The sequence below is a fragment of the Microcebus murinus genome, chromosome 1 (genome assembly GCF_040939455.1).
Source record: "Microcebus murinus isolate Inina chromosome 1, M.murinus_Inina_mat1.0, whole genome shotgun sequence".
NCBI lineage: Eukaryota > Metazoa > Chordata > Mammalia > Primates > Cheirogaleidae > Microcebus > Microcebus murinus.
In genome coordinates this window covers 52,601,892-52,626,037 of record NC_134104.1, presented here as the reverse complement: position 1 = coordinate 52,626,037, position 24,146 = coordinate 52,601,892, and the positions used below count along the sequence as shown (strand labels likewise).

Here is a 24,146-nt window from a genome sequence, read left to right as displayed (position 1 = left end):
AGGATAGGCCCTGTTGAGAAGGTGACATTAGAGCACTATCAACTCATTTGCTCAAAGTACTTCTCTTAGTATTTATTACTTTCAAACAAACTGCATACTTGACATAATACGTGTTTATTTCTCTCCCTCTGTCAGAATATAGTTCCTATGAGAGCAGGGGTCTTTGGTCATTGATGTATGTCAATCCTCTAGAACACTGCCTGGCACTTATTGGTGCTCCATAAACATTTGATAAATAAATTAAAATTAGACAAATGTTGCATGGTTTATTTTTTACTATCAACTACTATTGATATGTTTTTCTCAATTTTTTTCTAATGTTTTATATTGTAGCAATCTCTTTGGGTTTTTAAAAAATTTAAAAAAGCTTATTTATAAGCTTTTTTGTATGCTGTATACTCCATCATTTATAATGGCTGCTTCTAATTAATCAAGTAGCTGGACTATACTTAACCTTGCCCTGTAATTTGTTGTTCTGCTATAAATAGCATGTGGCTGGATGTTTGCCTATAACTAGAATTAGTAATAGATTCCCAGAGATAGAATTCTTAGGTCAATGAAAATAAATAAACAATGCATTGTTGATGCTCAGAGGCACACATTTTTAAAAAGAGATTGAAGACCATTTGGGCTATATAAAATCCTCTGCCAGTAGGCACCTCTATTTCTAGATGCTAAATCTAGGGTCAAAGCTAAATGAAAATTAGTTGACAAAACTACAAACCTGGAACTCTATAAAGGGACAGTGTTTCTGGTTTTAGCAAGGACACTGAATAGGACACTTCTTATACTGCCAACAGGGTGTGTGACATTGGGCCTTGCTACAAAGCCCCCAGTTTATCTCTTGTGCCATTTAGGGTGTAGTTGGTGTGTGGATTCCACAGTCCAGAAGCAAAGCTGGAGAATATCTGTATGTCTGGCTCTGAGGGAAGTGCTGTATAAAATTTGTTTTGATAGGCACTGGCTGCCTCCCTCTTAGTACTGGCATTAATTTTCTACTCACTTTTTTGATGAGGAAATTGGTGGGTAGGTGGGTGAAATGAAGTGGATCTGAGATGATAATTCTGTATAGGATGCAGGACCTTTTTCTTCCTCTCTTTAACTTTACCTTTTGGCTTTTGTGTAAATTAAATTTTAAGTATATACCTATCTAAGCCTCTCCTCCCCATCACTGGGTCCATGCTCCAAATTTTTGTTGCTTTTTTTTTGTGGCTACTACCAACGATTCTTTCTCATGTCCTGTTCTATCAGTTGCTTATACTCTGCTTGCAGAGGAGACCTGTAGTAAATGTGATCAATTAGGTCCCATTAAGTGGACACTTGTTCTTCTACATACATGATATGTTAGTCTCAGCACCTGATGGATTTTGCATTTCTTCAGAATCCTTTTAAATGTGATGTTTTCACCCAGATATTCTTAAAGTTTGGTGCACTGATCCCCAGTGATCTTCAAGACCTTGCAGCAGATCTATCAGTTTAAAGCTATTTCATTGTAATACTAAGATGCTATTGGCTTTTAAAATTCTTTTTTTCATTTGAATTGATGGTGCAAAAGCAATAATGATTAAAATTGCTGGAGCTTTATCACAAGTCCAGGTAGCAGTCACTAAACTGTCCTGGTAATCATTGTATTCGCTAATAGGTACTCACAGCTTAAAAAGAGAAGTCAGTTTCACTTAAGGATATCCTTAATGAAACAGTAAAAATTAATTTGGATACATCTCAACCCTCATTATATATTTTTTAGTATTCTGTGTGACCAAAACAAGAAGTATACATAAAGAACTTCTGTTTCATACTGGTGTAAGATGTGCATAAGATGTGTATGCATAAAGAACTTCTGTTTCATACTGGTGTGAGATTAAGTTCTGAGCTGAGCTAGCAGGTTTTTTTCAGGGAATATCACTTTTACTTGAAAGAACAATTGACAAATGAGGCTTATTCAGACTTGTATATTTGGCAGATATTTTCTCAAAAATGAACAAAGTAAACCTGTCATTTCAAGGAATACAACTGAAGGCATTTGTTGCAATAATGAAATAGGAGCTTTCAGGCAAAAATTAGATTTTAGAAAACATGTAATGCCATCATGAGCTTGGTGGCTCTCAATTCTTAGAGTTTTCTAATGAGATGGATGGTGATGTAAACAAATATGATTTTTTAAATATTGTATGTGGTGTTGTGATATATAAGATATATATACCTACACACACACACACACACACACACACACACACACACACACACACACTATTTCCAGGTAGGTAGTGTCAGGATTGTGTTAAATTGTAGACACCCTGCTGGTGTCCACAGGAGAATTGCTTGGCATGTGGGGAAATTCCCCACACATCTGGTATCAGAAATATTGGGTGACTCAGTGCAGAAAAAAACTTTTTTTCTCCTTTATATTGTATAATGAAATGTGTCAACATTTGGAAGAGCTGCATAATTCAATGAATACATACCTTTTCAAATCCTCCCTAGCATGATATTACAAAATCATATGTGGTAAATATTTCATTCAAAGTTTAAGGTGGACCAGTGAATTTTAATGTAACAGCGTAAAAAAGTTCATTAATATGGTTTGCTTATGTATTGCAGCTAACCATTAAGAAACTTCTATTTGTTGAGTTTTGGTGTAGTATCAAATGATGGTCACAATTATCTGAAAAGACTATGAAAATATACTTCCCCCACCAAATATTATGTTGTGAATAGACTGAATTCAGAAACAGATATGAGATTCTACCTATCTTTCACTAAGCCAGAGATTTTTTAAAATATAGAGCAATGTTATTCTTCTCACTAACTTTTTTGTTTTTGGAAAATATAGGGTATTTTTTTCTACCTAAAAATCTATTATTTATATTAACATGTTACTATATCATTGTCGTTTATTAATTTAAAATGAACTAATACATATTTAAAGTTCTCTGTTTTAATTTGTATGACACTATCCATTAATATAAAACTGACATGAACAAAATCTCTTGGGGGTCCTCAATAATTTTTAAGCATATAAAATGTCCCTGAGACCAAAAAGTTTGGGAAGCACTGCTTTAATCCGAACAGATGCTTCCTTACAATGCTGAGAGCTTTAGAACCACTTTGTAGCAAGAGGGGTTGAAGTCATAAATATTTAGGACTTTTAGCGTTGTACTAATTATACTATGGAAGCAACTACCTTTGCCCATGCTTAGCTTTCAGTACCATTTCTAGTAACCATGGCATTTCTGTACCATACAGTCATCCCTCAGTATCCTAGGGGCATTAGTCTCAGGACCCTCAGTGGATACAAAAATCCACAAATGCTCAAGTCCCTTATACAAGATGATGTAGTATTTGCATATAACCTAGGCATATCTCCTGTATACTTTAAATCATCACTAGATTACTTGTAATACCTAATAGAATGTAAATGCTATGTAAATAGTTGTTATTCTGTATTGTTTAGGAGATAATGACAGGGAAAAAAAGCCTGTACATGTTCAGTTACAGATGCAACCGTCATTTTTTCCTGAATATTTTCAGGCCTCGGTTGGTTGACCATGAATGCGTATTCACAGATATGAAAGGCCAACTGCAATTAATGAAATAAACAGGGAGGATAGACTAGAATGTAATGGAATTTCTCCTCTCATGGTCACATTTCCTACTATTTAGTGACTATTTCTAATAATTATTTAGCAATTCAGTCAATAAAATACATTCACACCCATTGAATTTTCATTAACAATTTTTTATTACATTGTTATCTTCCTTTTACAGATGAGGCCAAAAAGTTATAATTATCTAAAAATTATATAGACAGAAACTGGCACAGCCACATGTAATAAACAAGGGAACATGGTATAGAAGAAAGAATGTGTTCTTTAGGGTAAGAACTTCATTCAAATCTACCTTCACTGATTACTGGCTATGTATGTTTCTATCTCAGTCAGATTTAAGTAAGTTGCCATTTCCTCCTCTGCAAAATAGTTAATATAATTATCAAAGAATTATGAGAATTAAACTAGATTATATATATACATATATATATATATGTAAAAAATACCTAGGGCATAGACGGTTCTCAATAAATAGTAGCCAACAATATCTGTTATCAACTCATATTTGCTACTAAAAATCAATTCTTCTCTTAGGGCTCTCTTGTAAGCCCTGGAAAGGATCATGGGCATGGTTTTGCTGATAACAGGACTCTCAGACCCTTCCTAAATATCACAAATGTGGTTAGGAGTCATTCTGGCTGCCCTTAAAGTCATTAAGTCAAGTGGGGGAGGCAGTAGATGAGGAAGATCATGACTAACGTATTTTGTGAAATCTTTCTGCAGGTGAGTTCCTAAGGAGGCTGGAAGAAAAGGAGATTCTGATAAGCCAACTTCACAGGGAAAAGAACAACTTCACTTCGTGGATTGAAGAACTGAGAGGGCAGCTGGAAAAGGAGACCAAAGTAATGCACTATTATTTCTTACCAGCCACTTGCCCATGTGTTTTTAAAAGAAGGATGGTTGGTGGGTTAGCCTATATCTTCTACAAAAGAAGGAAAAATGCTCTAGAAGTTTTATGGGGGGAAAAAAACCATGCTAGGAAGAGCCCTGATGACTGGAGGGATTGTACTTAGGGATTCAAATTGCTTCTATAGTTTGTCAGATTTACAGCAAGGAAAGTACGTATTTCCATTTTGCATTAGTACTTGAACAGAAGGTCAACAAGGCTCTTTATGAATTTTGATTCTGAACTGCTCACCAAGAAGTGGAATTAAATAAAAGACTAGGATAAAATAAATGGGGCTGGGTTAGCTCAATATTGCTTTTTAGTTGTCAATAAATTATAGAAATTAGTCATTTCTTCCCATGAGGATATGTAATGGTGCTAGAAGGTGACCCCAATGAAAGTAGTTCTTTAGGATGAAAGCTTAGAGACTAACATGACAGATGTATTCTCTGAGCCCTGGAATTTAAAGCTAATTCTTAGTTTATATTCAAGGCATCTTGTTGCTAAGACCCCAAAGTACCTTTCTTGTACATGATCTTACTGAAAAAGCTTGTACTCTCAAGATGTAAGTGGTTGAGTCTTTGTTTTAAAATATTGTGCCATTGTATTCCCTTAACTCTTCATGCTTTTTATATTATATACAAATTTTTAAATTACCACTTATTCATGTCAGTTGTATGAAGCAGGTAGAATTAGATCTTTGTATATGAAGAAACAAAGGCTCTGAGAAGACAAATAACTCATCCAATGTCACACAGCCAGTGATGAACTGTGAAGGCATTTAAGTAGATAGTGAAACGACTCGATTTATATTTTAGAAGCTCTCTCTGGCTACCTTCCCAGTGACTTCCAGTTGGCCCACATGTCCCCCTGATCTGGCTCCAGCCTCCTCCTGTGGCCTTACCTCATACATCTGCTTCCCTCCTTTGCTCCTCTCCCCTTGCCCTGGCATCTTTTCTGCTTCTGAAACAAGCCACTCTCGTTCCTGCCTTAGGACTTTTATAGCTGCTGTTCCCATTGCTAAAAATCCCTTCCCCCAAATCTTTAGGGGATGATGAGAAGGAGCAAACATTCTATATCATGCCAATCTGTCTTATTTTATTTTTGGCTGCTATTATAAATTATATTTATTTGTTTATATGTTTATTTTGTGTATCTCTATATTCCTTTCTGGCTCTTCAGTGCAGAAGCTTTGTCTTTGTCTCCTTTATGTCTATAATACTAGTGCCTAGAACAGAGGCTCAATAAATACATGCTGCACAAATGCTGCATTATGGTTTTGAAAGTTTTTCTTTCTAAATAAGATTAAATAAGAGGAAAGATCTCAATTTGAACCCATGTTTATCTGATTCCAGATAAACCTCCTCCTTGTCCTTCTCAGAGTCACCGGGTATAGTTAGTTGTTCCTCACTCAGCACAGAAGCGTGTCTATGCTGAGGCTGCCGGGAACTAAGCCTTGTGCACTCAGAGCTGCATCTGCCGGAGAAGATGCTTTTTTTCTAATTTATGTAAAGGACGTTTGAGGACTGACCAGAACCTGGTTCTTAGGTTATCTCCTGGGAATGACCTTGCTATATTAGCCAGACCACCATTAAAGTGATAGAAATGTTCATTAAACTCAGCTCTGCTGTCCAACAAATATAGGAGCCACTGCTACATTACATGTGGCTATCTAAATTTAAATTTATATTAAATAAAATTAAAAATTCAGCTTTGACCACACAATGTACTGGGCACATTTTGAGTGTTCAATAGCCACATGGGGCTAGTGGTTACCATAGTGGACAGTGCATATATGGAACAAGTTCATTATTGTAGAAAGTTCTACCAGGCAGCACTGTTTTAAAGTGATAAGAATGGAGGTTTTCAGAGATTTCAATGTGAAATAAAAGATTTAATGCCCTCATCAATGGACTGAAAAGGCTAGACTAAATCTCAGTAGTTCCTTCTGATTCAGACAAGTATCTGCATCTCATATATTGCTAAATATAAATCTTATTGCCTAAATGGCAATACATGTCTTCCTTGCTACCTTTGCATTCTGCACTGTTTCTAGAACTCCAGGCCTGTCTGTTGTTGAAGACCGCATAGTCAGGCTGGCGGTTCCTTAAATAGAATTTCCTTCCCTGTCTTAATGGCAGCAATTAGATACTCTTTATCCTTTCTCTTCTTGTCCCAAATTCTCTTCCTGGTATTATTTTACTAGGTTCAGATTCAACTTGAATTTGTGGCAGGTTGTTATTAACCTTATCTAAGTAAAAAAATTATATTACCTCCAAGCCTTTTGTTGTTAATGGTGGTGGTATCTTTTTTTTTCAAACATGTGTCCCCTGTAGTCACAGAGTGCCCTGGTCCATGCTCTGCAGTCAGCCAGGCGTGACTGTGAACTTCTACGAGAGCAGTATGAAGAAGAACAAGAGGTCAAAGCTGAGCTGCACAGGGCTCTATCCAAAGGCAACGCTGAATTGGTGCAATGGAGAATGAAGTACGAAAATAGTGCCATCCAGAGAACTGAAGACTTGGAGGATGCCAAGTGAGTAGAACACGGCTACCCTTAACCTGGAGTTAGTCCCACAGAGGAGTATGAGAAGAATGAGTGTGTCTATAAGGCCTTGTGGTATGTACTTAACAAATCCTTGCTGAGTTTGTGAACAAGCCCCAAACCAAAACCAAAGCTGAAACAGTCATCTCTGGCAAGAAAAACATGCTCTAGAGGGGGGAAAAAAAAGAAAAGAAAAAATATAAAGTGATAGAGAGGTCCTGGGGAGAGAAAGGAGGCTCTTTCTAGGGGTATGAGGGAAGTCTTCATGAAAGATATGATTTTGACCTATGGTTTAAAAATGGGCTATCACTTAAAATCCTGTATTTCATTTGGAACACCAAAATAATTGAGTCCATGTGTGTACACGTGTCCGTATATCAAAGTCATTGTGCCTCTGGTCTACAACTTGTAGACTACAAAGTGGTCTGTGAAGATGGACACAGATAGCTGGAAACATGTTAGGATCAGTCAATCATGCCTTATGGGACAAAGTTCGCTTTAAAAAGAAATCATCCCAGGCTACCCCTGAGGTTAGAATGTCAATTTCACAGCTGGTGCCACATAAAGGTTTTAAAAGTTCTTCTCAGGAACTACAGAAGTTTGGGGCTTAGCTGAGTCTAGACTCACTACCAAGGTGTACTACAGAAGCATTTTGCTGAGAGGTGGAGGAACTATGTATCTTTGAGGGAAAGTGTCAAACTAACCCCAGCTTATAATCATTGAAGGTTTACTCGAAAGAATGTGTCCCTATCTTGGTAGCTTGGCAAAAATCCAGGACAGATCAATACATTTCTCTTTAGCTTCAACTAGAAATAATGTTTTTCAGTTCTTCGCCTAAATCTTTCAGAGGCATTGCTGTGCAGTTGCTGAACAGCTGCTGTGTTCTGTCCCAGAAGGGGTACCAAGTGATCCATCTCTGTATCTGCAGTAACTTAAAAAGGGCTTTAGAATGACAGATACTAAAAATATCTGCAGTAGGTGTTTTATCAAAACTCTGGACCACAGAAAGTTTTGGCTTTGAACTGAAATGCTTCCTTGTATCCAAATATGGCATTTGCTTCTGAAGCAAGATTTTTTTTTCTTGTAATGATTGAAGACTTGGGTGAAAGTGACTATCTGTTATTTGGTTTGACAGATTATTGGAGGGAGGGTGTGAAAAAGAAGGAAAGCTTATAGACTACTTTATGACCACATAGATTTGTTGGAACTAGTTCTATAGTACGTGACAACTAAAGAAAAATAATGGGCAAACATGGTACTATCTGAAGACCCTTTTTGCCTCAAAATTAGTCAAACATCAAATAAGATTTTGTCTGTATTGTGCTTTTCCTCTAAATCACCTCGGGGAGGTAGGAAGCTATAAAAAAATGTAGGGTCCTGTTTGTTTTGTTTTTTAATTGAAGTCGAAGGTCTGCCTGCTTTGCTTTCCAGGCTGGGGGTCATACAGTGAGTGAGTTCAGCAGAATCACACTCACCAGAGACCTAATTTACTACTTCTGAGTTCTAAGTTCTCCAGGGATGAGGATGTAGTTTCTTAATTTCCCCTTACATATTCTAGGCAAATAAGTAGGTGCTATGGTTGGCAAGTTAAGGAGCAAAATAGTCATTGGTATTAAATGTAGAACAAAATTACCAGGAAAACAAGGGTTACCAATTCGTCCAGCTTGCCCTAGACTTTTCCTGTTTCAGCCTTGAAACTGTCACATCCTGGTGAAACCCCTCATTCCAGGAAGTCCCAGGCAAACCAGTATGATTGGTCACCTATTTTCTGCTATCAATAGGGCATTCCCAAAGTAGTCATAACACCACTGTCTTAGGTTGGGTAAAGCAACAGAATTTTCTCTTAACAGTTAAGAAAATGAAGCAATGAAATGAAGTGACAATGGTTAGAAAGTCAGTGAACAATAGTGCCCAGATCTTTCCTGGATACGGGATTCCACCAAAAGAGGACTTTGTTACCACATTGCACTGTTAGCCTAGTTGTGTGGTCCATGTTAATTTCCGAGGACCTTTTTTCTACTTAGTAGCAGTAGATTACAAAAAGCTTTGGCACATTCAGTACATTTCATCTAAGGAGTATAATGAATGCGTAAGAATGGGACTGCCAGCATCCCTGCAGGAGATGTAGGGAGGAAAACACATTTTGCCTATTAGAATTCCTGAGAGCAGTGTATTCTGGGGGTGGTGGCGGAAGCATGGTGACGAACCACTCATCTCAGCGATGCTGGAGGACAACAGTGGGGGCCGAAGTGCCCACTAAAGGCAATAGGGCCTGTTAAGTGAGCACAATGATGAGGTGGATTTGGGTATATGAGCCTGGGGAGAGGAGCTGAGTTGTAGAAGAAATCAGAGAGAAGAGGGAATTGTGGCCTGTTTAGGAGCCACATGAGAGGGAGAGAAGATGAGCACGAGGAAGCAGGAGAGTATTCCTTAGAAGCAACACAGCCAAGGAGCTCTTTAGCAACCAGATGTGCCTGCAGATTTTTAAGTTGCTTACTGTTGTTGTTCAGTATAATCTTCTTCTTTTTCCCATTTCTTACGAAATTGCCAGCAAAGTCAGAATTGCTTATTAAAGGTTTAGGATAAGCAAATATTTATAGGAATTCAAATAGATCTTGAGTTCCAAGTTCAGGTTGACTGAGGGTGTGGACAATAAAGGCCATGTGCACACAGGAGCCAGAGGATGGTGGTCAGCAGACATGTAGGTGATTCAGGTACTCAAGGTTACTTTCAGACACGAGCTGCTTTCGCTTCATCCCATTAAGCCAGCTCCAGAGGCCACGCTACTCTGTACCCAAACACTGTCTATAATCCAGGACGGACTTGATGAGCTCTCATGGCGTTGTTGCTTCACTGTCCTTTGGGTGTCCCCTTCTTAGGAAGAAGCTGGCTGTTAGGTTGCAGGAGGCTGCCGAAGACATGGAGGTGACCAATTCCAGAAATGCCTCCTTGGAAAGGGCCAGGCACCGGCTGCAGCTCGAGCTCGAGGACGCTGTCGGACCTGGGGAAGGCTCGGTCTGCGGCAGCCAAGCGGGACCAGAAGCAGCAGTGGTCTGACGAGGCCCTTGCCGACTGGCAGCAGAAGCATGCGGAGTCTCGAGTGTTGCTGGGTGCTTCTCAGAACGAGGTCCAGCCTCTTAGCAGTGAGCTCCTTACACTCAAGCATGCCTATGAGGAGAGCACCCTGGGCCAGGAGACACTCAGGAGGGAGAACAAGAAGCTCCAAGGTACTCAGAGCTGGGCTCAGAACAAAGCCTGAGCAGCGAGCTCTGGGAGGGCCCAGGTTACAGGTCAAGGCTGTCTTCTGTGAGCACAAGGCCTCAGCACTTCCATGTTCCCCTCATGTTTCACTTTTCAATTTTTAATACTTCTGATTTTTATTAACTACAGATGTTATTTGTAGTAAATTAATTTTAAAAGTAAGACTAGTTTCCTACCTTTAGCTTCAGTTCTGCTCTGTAAAGAAAGTCACTATTAAGAATTTCTTGATATCCATGGCCTTATTAAGATTTTCCATGTATATTCTGTATTCATGAACACATTTTTTTTTTTTTTTTTGAGATAGAGTTTTACTCTGTTGCCCAGGGTAGAGTGTCATGGCATCAGCCTAGCTCACAGCAACCTCAAATTCCTGGGCTCAAGGAATCCTACTGCCTCAGCCTCCCGAGTAGCTGGGACTATAGTCATGTGCCACCATGCCTGGCTAATTTACATATATATATATACACATATATACACACACACACACATATATATACATACACATATACACGTATATATAATATACGTATGTATGTGTTTTTTAGTTGTCCAGCTAATTTCTTTCTATTTTTTTTAGTAGAGATGGGGTCTTGCTCTTGCTCAGGCTGGTCTCAAACTCCTAAGCTCAAATGATCCCCCTGCCTCTGCCTCCCAGAGTGCTAGGATTGCAGGCGGGAGCCACATGCCCAGCCCATGTACATATTTTTAACCCAATTATCTTATGTACCTTTTACTTTTTCATTTATGAATATATTTTCTAATTTAATAAATATTTCTATAGCCCAGACTATGTGTGTGTATATAGAACAGCATATAGGCCCATGCTGTTCTGTATATAACTATTCATTGTTTAATTCTCAGAATAGTCTTAGTGTTAGTTTCCTCATTTGTAGAAGGGAGATTATATTGGTCATAAGGTCAAGTAACTTGTCCAAATTCACATTTGATAGGTAGCAGATCTGGGATTTGAGCCCAGCCAGCATGGCTCCATCATATATACACGTAACTACTGAGTCATGCAGCCTTCCCATGCACCTGTGGTTCTTTGCATGCCTATACATAGAGACCTACCACATGGTTTTTAATAGCTACATAGTGTTTCATAGTAAGGATGACTATCATTTAACCAGACCTTATTAATTTTAGATCCAATTATTCACAAATATAAATAATCCTATATTGTACATCCCTGTACATATAAAAATATTTCAGTCGAATAGATCCCTAGAAATGAAATTGCTGGGTTAAAGGAATGAATTTGTAAATTTTGATATACTGCCAAACAGCCCTTCAAAGAGGCTGCCAGCTTACCCCAGCACCAACAGTGAGGTGCATGAAACCCTGAGTTGCTCTGGAAGCAAGTTCATTATTATTGGAGGCATAAATGAAATTGCTTTCTCTGTTGACCTACATAGTCCAAGATCAGATCACTGACTGAGCATGTGTGGGGTGCTAGAACAGTGGTTAGAAAATTTTAGCTGCATCCAAACCACCTGGAAGGCTTGTTAGAGCACAGATGGCTGGGGCCACCCCAGAATTTCTGATTCAGTGGGTCTGAGATGGGGCCTGAGAATTCACATTTGCGTTTGAATTTTGCAAGTGAAGCCTGGATCTGAGGTGGAGTTTGGGGGGGCTTTTTCAAAACATGCCTTTTTTGGTAACTTTGAAAGATTCTTGTCATATCACATCAGAGCCCAGGATCTTAGCACTGGAGGAGCAGGTGACCTCTTGAGCCTCCCTTCTCTGTCTCTGGGCTGGGCAATTCCACAGCTCTTAGGTACTAGGCTTCCTTCATGAAGAGACAGAACTGACAATAACAATATCAGGTGGCAGAGGTTTGGGGACTTCTGGATGCCTTACTTTCTCTGCCAAAGGCTTGTGTCCATGAGAGAGGCTGACCGAAACCTTCAAGTGCTTGAGCTGAAGCCAGTCTTCTCTGATCCCCGTCTGATTCTCCGGCCTATCTGGGGACAGGCCTGGGCTGCTGGCAGACACTGACCCAGCTTGTGCTTTAAGTTCCTGGCTCAGCGGAGCATCAGCTGACACAATAGCAGCCACTGGTGTTGATAGCTAAGCACTTACACTGGAAGTGTAGGGATTCCAGATCTGTGTTCCTCCAGATGGAATCTGGCATGGCGCTGACAAGCAGGCCCGCCTTGTAAAGTTGTCCATGTTGTCCAATGCACAACACTCTAAGAAACACCATCCTTACCAATAGTTGTAGAAAATTTTCTGATGGTAAAAAATATACATATATATTTAAAAAGGGATGACTTTTTCTAATTGTTAGGTCCCATATGGACTAGTAATGGCCCTGCCATTGAGTTACCAAAGGCGGGTCCCACTGGGCCTTTAGGAACTGTCTGCTGTGTCTCATGGGTCTGAGACTTGGCCATTCGCTAACTTACTTTGCTTTTCTTCCCTCTCTCTACAGAAGAGATTTCTAATCTGGCAAACCAGATTAGAGAAGGAACCAAGAACTTAACTGAAAAGGAAAAGATCAAGAAACTGATTGAACAAGAAAAGACTGACATTCAGGTAACCCTGGAAGAAGTAGAGGTATCACCATCATCAGGGGGAAAAGAAAGTTTTCATCGTTGTGACGCAGCAGCAGATCTGCATTCTAGTAGCAACGGCAACAACAGTGACACTTGTTCAAGTGTTTACTACATGCTAGGCTCTCTGCCAAATGCTTTATGTGCATTTTTTATGTAATCACCCTAGCAAACTATTGTCATCATTTTATACAAGAGAAAATTGAGGCTCAGAGAGCAAGATAAACAATAGTGAATGCAAATTTCCAGATTATAGTAAAAACAGGAACCATGGCTCTCTTGTTCCCCAGCGTACCTAGACCCTCCTACTCAAAATGTGGCCCATGGAGTGTGGCATGGACGTCACTTGGGAGCTTGTTAGAAATTCAGACTCTCAACTCTCTCCCCATCTCTATTGAATCAGGATCTGCATTTTAACAAGATCCCTCGGTGGTTCATATGCACATTAATATTTGAGAAGCACTGGCCTAGAACATTGCCTGGCGTATAGTAGAGGCTCAGTAAATATTTGTCGAATGTTGAATGAATAAATATCCTCATAGCTGCTCCCTCTTTAAAGAGTCAGTCAAAACCACCTTTTAAAAAAAAGCCACTTTAGGTTGTTTTAGTTTTAAAAATGAGATTCAAAGTGATGCTCTCAAAGATTTGTCTCTGAAAGCTCATCTTTGTGCAGATTATTTAACCGGAGTGTTTTCAGTGTTATGGATTAAAAGTTTAGGAAATATCCTTGGGTGTTTAATCATGTTAGTGATTAAAAGGACCACTAAGAAGACCTTTTGCCAAAGACCGTAAACTAAAAAGGAAGTCACCCAGTCGTGGTTGTTAGGTGGTTAACAGGCCCCACATAGCCTCTTTCCTCTTTCTTCTTCCTGACTCAGCTGGGTGTCAGGTGCTCAATAAGCAACAGACTCATTAAAATAGCCCGGATTCACCCACCCAGCAGTAGAGAACATGGTTTTGGAAAGGCGTGGCAGTAGATTTTACGCAGGGGCCTTTTGGAAGGTGTGGTAATGAGAGATTAGACCTCAAAGGACTGCTCTGTGCCAAGCATTTTCTATTACATTTCCCTCCCCATTTCCACTCTGGAAACAACCTGTCAGGGAGACATGTCCGTGTTCCCGTGTGGGGAGTTGTCAAGCACACAGCCTTGATCCAGCTCCTGCCCTTTTCTGCAACAGTGTTTCCCAGGGCCGTCTGCCTTGATAGGGAATCCTTTCCATTGGCAGTGTGGTGTCCCCTGGCAAGGCTGGTCCTTGCACAGTTGGCGTACTTTGTTTTGTTTACTTGTTTGTTTCCTTTGGTTTTCTGGCTATCCTGGCTTGGGACTTGTTGAAGCAACCACCTTAACCCCCCAAAGTAAATTTTATGATAGAAATTTCAAGCACTTATGACAAGCCAATGAGAAATATAATAGGCAGGGACAATCTTAGTCTTGTGTGACACATAGGCATCTTTGTACATTAAATCAACCAGCACTCAACGTCAGAGGTGAGAATGGTATTAAGGTAGTAGTGCTCACACCGCTCGGTGCCACTAGATGGCAATATCTTCTATTCGCATTTCCTCAAGTTCCATCTTCACCCACATCCATAAATGCTTCATCAACTTGGACATGTATTTGTAATATTGGGTTACTTATTGTCTTGGGTGAGCCTTTATGAGAAACTTTATCAGATTTTTTTAAAGCCATAAAACTCAAATTATCCCAGGATACCTTCTCAAAAGATTCACTGTCTCAGTACATTTTGGAGGGTTAGAGGTGACAGTTTCCCACTAAAGGAACTATACCATTCCCTCTGAGGAAATTGCCATCCAGGGATTTGTTTTCAGTTTCCCTTCTTTTATTATTGAAGGTAGCATCAAGAGAATAACAAGGTAGGCCTTATTAAGATTCTCAATATCTTATTTTTATTTTAAAATTGCCACTTAGTTTTACTTTTGGTGGTCTGTGCTAAGCACTCCTCAAAAGAGCCTGTAAAAATGACTTATACCCTCAGGTCTGTCTGTAGTTAATTGACCAAAATTGCATCACCCCTTGTGCCCTTATATTATCAGTATCATCCAAGTGTTTTTCAGGTTTCTTCTTCTTCTGTATATATTTTATCTTTGAGACAGGCTTTAAAGATTTACTCAAACCTACACTTTTAAGATGGAATTGCCTTTGTAACATTCCTGGCAATAATTGCCTTGGCTATATTTAAATACTCAGAGGGGCAGGAGATCATCCTACCTGTCAGACAATCCATTTGGAGTAGTAGTACTAATTATGGTGATGATGACTCACACTGAGTGTTATGTGTCAAGTATATGCTCAATTTCTTTATTATTCATATAACAATACTGGGGAACTATCCTATTGCTTGTTTTCTGAATGCATTCAGCTTTTCCGCTATCCGTCTGCCATGTCCAGAAATAAACAAAAGATTCGAGGTAGAAACTGTCACCTTCTTTGTTCTAGCTTCAATGCTTTTATTGATTCATCCCAAAGATGGAATATGTTAGAAAAAGTCAAGAGTAATACACTTGAGAGTTTAAATATAGTCACAGGCAAAATTGGAATTTTCTATTTTAAAACATACTTTGGAATTCTAGCTCTTGAGCTACTGCTGAAAGACCCAAGAATGTCAAAGCTATAAGTAAAATGACAAATGAAAGCAATTATTTGTCTCATCCTGTTTCAGTCTCTAGGGACCTGACTTGAACCTAAATCTCTCCCAGACAGTCTAAAGAGAGCTACATTAGTGACATACATTTTGAGGAGAAAAATACCTCAAAAACCAAAAAACTTTTGTCCAAAAGTGGGATTAATTTAGTGCCTTTTGTTTATATATTTCAGGGAGTCCTGGAATGTAATGAAAGCAAGGTTCTGCATTTCCATAGTGAACTCTTGGAAGCTAAAGCAGAACTTGAAAGAAAACTTTCAGAGAAAGATGAAGAAATACAGAATTTTAGGTATTTGATTATTTTGATGAGCAACAGTTACATATTTGAAAATGCTCAGCTGATCTGATCTTGTTGTGTTTGGCTGCTTTTCTGGCTTCTGTTACTTAGTCTAAGTGTACACTAGATTATTTTTAGTAAGTTCCCCACTATTAATATAAGGGAGTACCTATACTCTATTCCTGCCAGTTTGTATGATTTTTCTATATTCAAGCAGCTTCTCTCACTGAGACTCAAGATAACACACCAAAAACTGATTATATGCAGGTCTGTGTAGACTATCTGGGTCTCCCTATAACAAGTCTCTTTCTTGGATGTTCAAGAAACTGATAATACTGAACCATGGAGGGAAAAACTAAAAAATTTTGAAGCAGTACATTAAAATTAATGTCAGATCAGAGTGAAATTTTCACACAGCCCTGCCTGTACCTGTAGCCATTTGTTTGAAGAGGGGCAGAAGCCAGGAGCTAAGCTGCTTATTGAATCCCCGTTGAAGCAGCCGAGACTTAATAGCCAGGAAACTGAATTAGACAAGGCTCATGGGTTGTAGGATTTTTTTTCTTAGCTTTTTCATAACAAGCTGATGACTTTCGACATTCCACTTCTTAGCCTCTCAGTGAAGTGAAGGGATAAAAGCGGCCCCTCCATGTCACAGAAGGTGGTGAGGAAGATCAGTGAGCTGATGTTGGCAAAGCACTTCACATGCTGTAGATCAAAGGCACAATTATAAACACATGGAATTAGCGATGGTGCTATTAGCTATCTGATCTGTTTCCTGAAGTCAATGCTATATGTCAGCAAGGAAACTCATTTGTGTCTGAAGTTCAGCTGACAACTTACTTTCAATGTGTTTATTAAACAATTAAACAGACCCGTTAACACGTTCAATCCAACTGACCTCTTTCCCATAGCCATTTTCAGACGAAACTTGCACGGGGGTCAATTTTTTAATGAGGATGTCAAGCCAAATTTGGCTCTCTTTGTGCTTTGAGTTATCTCTGCTCTCGCTCGCTGGCCTTTTCCTCTATAGGACTGACTGTGGTGAAGAATTCTGCTCTACTTAAGAGGCTGTGAGTCAGTGTCTAAAAGAATTTTTTGATGAAGGGCAAAAACATCGGGCCTTGATATTTGCCCTACTTCCTTCCACAAGGAACAAAAATGAATGTCTCCTGTGCAGTCAAAAAACAAAACAAAACAAAACTGATTTCAAGTAATGTCAAACCTGTGCCTATAAATAAACCCAGCTGAGGAAAAAATGAATCCTCAGAGAGGGAGTCTGCGTCTTGTCAGGTACATCTGAATTTGTAGAGCAGTTCGCCAATTATAATAATCTTAGAGCAAAGGAAGTTGGAGATGGGAACAGCGAGGGCTGGGAGGAGAAAGAACTGAAGACGAGGCAGGAGCTGGGAAGGGGACTGAGAAAAGAAGGGGTGGGCTGGAGGCAGGGGGGTGAGCCAGTCATAAGTCTTAGTTAATGAAACAGAATAACTACAATAGATACATCCAGAGAGGAAAAATGAACATATCTTACAAAATATCACAAATGCCATCCCAGAACCTTTCTGTTCTGAATGCAGATTGTATTAAAATGCCTTGGTTGTTGAAGCTGATGGTTTAATTTGACTTCAGGTCTGGCAAGGGATCTTAAAGAGACTGAATAGAAGAATGCCAGGGAAAAATATGAGCAGAGAATAAGAGCCCAGGCAATCAAGGATAAGCCAGGAAAGCTTTAGAAAGCAAAGAAAATATAACCTGAGGGCAAGATCAGGTTCAAGGTCCTATGTCCATGTAAACCTCTTGTAGCTCCACAGAAATTGAAGGATCCCAGTAAGACCGGACCCATTAAGTCAAAAGGACCAAGAAAGCAGACGGGGAGAGACCCACAGGCAAAACCTTGATAGAGTAGAGTCTGGATAACTCATTCTGTTCCCAGTTCTCTCTCCCATCCTGGTGAGGATGAATCCTGTGTGATTGGCCTGGAGCCCTGTTGTTGGTGAAAGTATGAGCAGGTGGGTATGTGGTTTCACTTGTTCAACAAGTATTTGAGTGCTTAATGTTCTCTAGACACTGTTACTAATATTCCAGCCAGGGCTTCCTAAACAATTATAGATGATAGGGTATTTTATTTTTTATTTCTACAAATATTGGCATAGCAAGAGATCCTAGGGAGGTGACAGTGCATTTGCTGATGATAGGAGAGGAAGAGCTTTGGTGGCTGGCTTTGATCTTCCCATCCTAGACTCAAGAAAGGAGACCAGCTTGAAGGCCAACTGGTGGCCGTCATTGCTGTGTGAGTCAAGGGCTTCTGCAAGGCCCAAGACTGGGCTGAGAGCAGGTTGGTTAGGTGTTGGTTAGGTGTAGGCCGAGTCTTCAGAGACCACCAACTACATTCCTCTCCCAACTATTTGAGGAGATGCTGAAATGCATCTAACTGGTCCTCTAACTGGTCCAAAGTCATAGTGTGCCTGGCCAGTATTCTGTTCTCCCTAGACACACCCATAGAGGTGCTTTTAGAAATAAAGCACTGAAATTCCTTGCTCTTTGCATTTGTTTTGTTTTGGTTTGCTTGCCAAAGAAGGGTTAGGTAAACCTTTTCTGTAAACGGTCAGATAGTGAATGTTTCCTGTTTTGTGAGCCATATGGTCTCTGTGGCAACTCTTCAACTCTGTAGTTTTAGCTTGAAAGCAGCCATAGACAATAAAGCCAACGGACATGGTGGGATTTGGCCCATAGCTCATAGTTTGCCCACCTGGTCTGCAGCCTCAGGTGTCTAGTAATGTTCCATCATCTTTTCCTTCCATAAGTCCACTCCTTTGAACTCAGTCATGTCAAACTTTGCCACATGGTCTTCATTTACATGTACTGACTTTATTTATTTATTTTTATCGACTGAGTAAGTCTCAGACAATAAAAGAATCTGTTCAAATCTCTTCCCATTTCTAAGTAAACTATTTTAAGATGTCTTTGAAAAGGAGCGTCTCAAACTTAGACATGGTAGCAAAATAACTTGTTAATCATTTTAAAGCAGAATCATGTATTTGGATTAAGGAAAACATTAAGGAAAATCTCTCATTTTTCTGATATAGATGAGCAATTTTGTAAGAGAAAAAATGACCTATTGAACTGTCAATTTAAAGTCATTAGCTTTTCAAGGTTTTAAGCTTTTATCCTGATTTTTTTTTCTTTTGCATTTGGGTTATTTTTTTTTAACTTACATTTCACATTCCAGGAAAAAGAAGGAACTTCTTACTCTATTGCCTGAGGTCCTGAGTGCTTCATTTTTTCTTAAAAAATGTACTTGAGGGAGTTTTCATTTTAAAAATTTCTAGACTCTGCATGAAATGTGTTGACTGTTTAGCAGCCATTCTCTAGGCCGGTAAAATGCCCATGCCTCTTAAACCACCACACTTTTTACTTATCTGCAGGCACTCATGAAGTTTCATAAACAACTGTGGGAAAAGTGCGGTTTGAAACATTCAGTTTATCTGCTTAAGTAGAATGTATTTCTGTGCAGCGGATTTTGACACCAGGCTAGGTATACTTTAGCATCCCTGTGTAAGGAGAGTCGGCCGTGGGAAGAATGTGAGTTTTCTCAGTGTAAGGCAGAAATGTCTACAGCTTTCAGTGACGTGGAGTGTGAGCATTCCTGTGTTGGTTTGCTAGGGCTGTCACAACAAAATACACAGATGGTGGCTTAAACAACAGGAGTTTATTTTCTCACAGTTCTGGAGAGTAGAGGTCCAAGATCAAGGTGTTGGCAGGTTTGCTTCTCCCGAGGCCTCTCTCCTTGCTTTGCAGATGGTCACTTTCTTGCTGTGCTCTCATGTGTTCTTTCCTCTGTGCACGTGTGTCCCTGTGTCTCCTCCTTTTCTTATAAGGACACTGGTCCCATTGGATTAGAACCCTACACTAGTGGCCTCATTTAATCCTCATTACCTATTCAAAGGCCTTATCTCCAAATACAGTCACATTCTGAAGTCCTAGGGGTCAGGATCTCAACATAGGAATTATTTTTGTGGGGGGAAGTAATTTAGTCCCTAAAATTCCCTTTTAACTTTACATACTGAAACCCCTATGGAATTCTGATCTGGGAGCTGAACAAAAGCCCAGGGCCTAAGGATAGGCATGAGACACCGACCTCAGCTTGTGGGGGCTGAGGAGATGGGGTTGGCAGGGGACAGGCACTAACCCTGAGCTCTGTAACCAGAAAAAGTCATTTCCCATACATTTCCATAAGTGCTCCTGAGACCTCCCCCACCAATGGGGAGAAGGGTGGTCATGAAAAGTGGCACCTTCACCTGTCACCCACTCACAAGCTCTGACCCCACTCCATCCTGCAGCCTATACGTCTTAGAGCTCAGAATGCAGGTTTGGTGGCGGTTCATTGTGGAATCTAATTCTGGCCCAAAATGAATACACATTTGCTCTTTGTGCAGAAGGACTCTATGAAGAAGAAGAACAGAAAGGCTCTTCCCTCTTCTGTTCTCTCTTATCTGTTCAGCCCTAGGGCCCTGTTTCATAGAGTGAGCTTAACAGGGCATGTGTTATACAAGTTAAAGTGTCCCAACAAGCACTAAATCTCAGTGGCTTAAAACAATAGGAGTTCATTTTTACCTGTGTCTGTGCATAGGGTCTGATGTGAGGTAGGATGAAGAGTGTGTCTTTATTCTTTCAAAGTCATCAAAAAGCCCAGGTCCCTTCCCTCTTTGGATTTCATGACCTTCCATATGTGGCCACCAGATTTCTAGAGACAGGGAAGAGAGTGCAGGATCACACAAGTTAAAATTTGGATCGGCCAGGCTCGGAATGGTACACTTCACTACTGCCCACAGACCATTGACCAGGATTCAGTCACATGGTTCCAAACTAACTGCAAAAGGGTTGGGAAATGAAAATTGCCACGAGTTCCCCCAATGTTCTAAATTGCTTTCCTAAACACACAACTGTTGTCCTGCCTTCTGTCACTTTGCAAATACCTTTTCAGCTCAGGGTTTTTGTTCTCACAAAGGAGTATTTAAAGTAAATCAATATTACACAACTGGTTTTCTCAGCTGATCCTTGAGTGTACTCTCAAACTTCTAGAGAAAGATAACCACACTATTCTAGGAGAGTTGCGTCTCCCCGCCAGGAGAGAAGTGTTGCTAGATCTCAGGACTTGTTCCAACCTGGGTGACTCTTTGCTGCTTTGTTCAGAGAGATTTCAGCATTGAAAGTAGTGTCAATAGTATTGCTGTCTGGAAAAGCATCCTGAGCCACTGTAGGAAACTCAGGAGTTTGCCCTAGACTGTTCTTTAGGGGGTTTCAGACAAGACTAAGGCTGCCCCACAGAAATCTTGAAAAGATTCTGGTACTTACCCTGATTCTTTGGGGAACTTGGTCTGGAAACCTTAGTCTATTATGGTAGACATATACTCACTAACTTCTCACCTTCTCTGTTTTTAAAATGAAAGCCTTTTAGACTCATTTTATTAATGATTTAAAATTTTCCTAGATTTTAATTTTTTCCTGTTTTCTAAACTGTTTTGAATATAGCAGGTAAATTTTCTTCATTTGGGTGTATGATTTTTTTCCCCCTTGATTGCTTTCTAAAATTAGGAGGAAACAGCAGTGTGCTATTGACTCCCTGTAGTCTGATCTGGATTCTGAAACTAGGAGCAGAATCGAGGCTACCCAGCTGCAGAGTAAGATGGAGGGGGACCTCAATGGGATGGAACTCCAGCTGAGCTATGCCAACCGGAGGGTGTCAGAGGCAACCAAATCTCTGGGTCAGCTTCAGATTCAAATCAAGGTATTTTCAAACTGTAAAATGAGGTAGGAAAGGGTGGAAAATGCTTCTGCTTATGGAAGCAAACTAAGCAACGGATTGTGTTGAGACATTAAGGCAAGGACAACAAATCTAATCCCTTAAGAGGGCAGGAACATGCTAGCATTCAAATAGGTGGGACTTCGGTCAGAGTATGTGTGCATGGGGGCACATCCCACATTGAATTCAGGAGGATCTGTGCTCCCGGCCCATATTTTCTCTTCCAGGAGCTTTGGATGCAACCAGATGACAGCACACACCTGAATGGTGATCTGAAAGAGCAGGTGGCTCTGGCTGAGCGGCGCAACTCTCTTCTTCAGTTTGAACTAGAGAAGCTGAGGTCCTCGCAGGAGCAGATGGAGCATGGGTGCAGGCTGGCAAAAGAGCTCCTGGAAGCCACAGAAAGAATCACTCTTTTACATACCCAGGTGGGGCCCATGAACTCTTCCCATTAGCTGGATCTGTTGGGTGAAGGCAGTGGTTCCCACACTGGGGCAGTCTTGGACCATGCACGGTTGCTACGTTGAGTCTTGAGTGTGGTCCCTCAAGCCTGGGGACAGCCTGTGCAGCAGAACAGTGGCCATACTCTCCATTCGTTCCCAAGTTAGTTAGTTCCCTCAGGTTGCTGTAACAAGGTACCACACACTGGGTGGCTTGAAACAGCAGAAATTTATTTTCTCACAGTTCTGGAGGCTCTAAGTCTGAAGTCAAGGTGCCAGCATGGCCATGCTATCTCTGAGAGCTGTAGGAGAATCTTTCCTTGCGTCTTCCTAGCTTCTGGTGGTTTGCTGGCAATCTCTGGCTGATTGATGCATCACTCCAATCCCTGCCTTCATATGGAGTTCTCCTTGTGTGTCTTCATAGCATCTTCCTTCTGTGAGGGTCTGTCTCTGTCCACATTTCTACTTTTTATAAAGGTACCAATCATATTGGATTAGGGCACACCCTAATCACCCGATTACCTCTTTTCCTTTTTTTCTAGTTGCTTTTTAAACAGAATAAGACTCTATCTCCAAGTAATGTCACATTCTGAGAAATTGGGGGTCAGGACTTCAACATATCTTTTTTCTGGGAAACAAAATTCAACACATAAAACCAAGCTTTCTGTAGAAGGATGTGCTGTCAGGACACTCACAGTCAGGATTCTGGGGAGAGGGGGATGAATCTTCTCTAATGTTCCAAGACCACTTGCCTGGTTCTCTTGCTCTCTCTAAGCCACATGTTCCCCTAGCATCCCAGAATTAAAAAAGAAAAATATTCCTGCCTTGAAGCCAAGAGATCTCTAACAATTCTGTGTCTACTAACGAATATGATGAGCTGTCAGGACTCTGGCTTCTCATGGAAGGTTATGTAAGTGACACAAAGCAAGAATTCTTAGATCCTTCAGCATTCTCATGGAATTAGGAGAAGCTGTAGTCACTAGGAAAAATGTCTATAGTAAATGGGTCATGCAATAAGCATTGTAAGGCAACCCCCAGAACCTGGACTGGTATGTGTGGTATAGATATAAAATGTTTCCATCATCCTAAAAAAGTGAAGACATAAGTAAATAATTGTAGTGCACTGCCAGGAGTATAATGATAGAGCAAGCTCACCCCTACAGAAAGCCTTCCCTGACAATCCTAGACTTAGGTAGGTCCATAACATGCTTCATTTAAGTGATGACAGACATGTAGGAAGTTGGCCAGGCAGAGAGCAAAGTCAAGGGCAGAGGAATAGAGGGAAGAGGGAATTGGGGATTTTAAAGGAAATTCACATACTAGAGAATAGGGTAAATAGGGGATCTGAGCCGAAATGATGTTAAGATATGGGTAGAGCCAAGTCACCAGGGACCTTGAGTCTGAGACAGATGGAGTTTGAGTTTTATCTTGCAGCTAATGGAGATCACTCAAGAATTATGAGTCTCTGAGAGTAAAATTATCAGAATTACACGTTAAAAGTTTACTCTGGTGATTGGTGATTGTTATGAAGGATGGATTAAAGCAACTAGGGGCAAAATTGCTGTGTGCTGGGGTATTAGAAACATCTGTGGGGTCATTTTGGTTGCCACAATGACTAAGAAATGCCTCTGGGCAGGGTCCAGAAATGCCAAAACTCCTTCAAGGTACAGGGTATTCCAAAAGAATTGCCCTTTTCGGAATGTCAGTTGTGTCCCCACTGAAAAATACTGGATAAAAGGAATTATTAATATAAACCAGAAATGTTCCTACTGAAATGCATTGCAGTGCATTTGTGCCTACAGTTTGACTTTTATGTTCGTGTGCATGAAACAATCCCATTTGGGTACCATGTGGCACAGAAAAATAGTGTAGGTTATGCATAATTCCCAGCAGGCTTCAACACTTTCTTTCTCAAGAAAGCTTATCTAAATATAATGAGTTGGATTCTTATAAAGTGGAATATTGAATTTTTAAAAAAGTAAATCATCCATTGCAGTACTTAATAGCTATTAATAACAAATCATTTGCCACGCATATTATTACTAAAAATGTACCAGTTGGTCCCAATATAATGAAAAAACCACTAGCCTAGAGAGAGAGGAGGACATCAA

At 40.2% G+C, this 24,146-nt stretch overlaps 1 protein-coding gene across 1 annotated transcript in view; it reads left to right on the top strand.

Annotated features, from left to right (window-relative positions):
* MYH15 (myosin heavy chain 15) overlaps window positions 1-24,146 on the top strand; it is a 173,324-nt gene that overhangs the window by 133,051 nt on the left and 16,127 nt on the right. Inside the window, 8 exon segments of the mRNA XM_012777219.2 lie at window positions 4,332-4,450; window positions 6,831-7,027; window positions 9,916-10,026; window positions 10,028-10,263; window positions 12,732-12,856; window positions 15,689-15,804; window positions 21,388-21,580; window positions 21,823-22,023. Of these exon segments, the coding sequence (XP_012632673.2) occupies window positions 4,332-4,450; window positions 6,831-7,027; window positions 9,916-10,026; window positions 10,028-10,263; window positions 12,732-12,856; window positions 15,689-15,804; window positions 21,388-21,580; window positions 21,823-22,023 (1,298 nt within the window).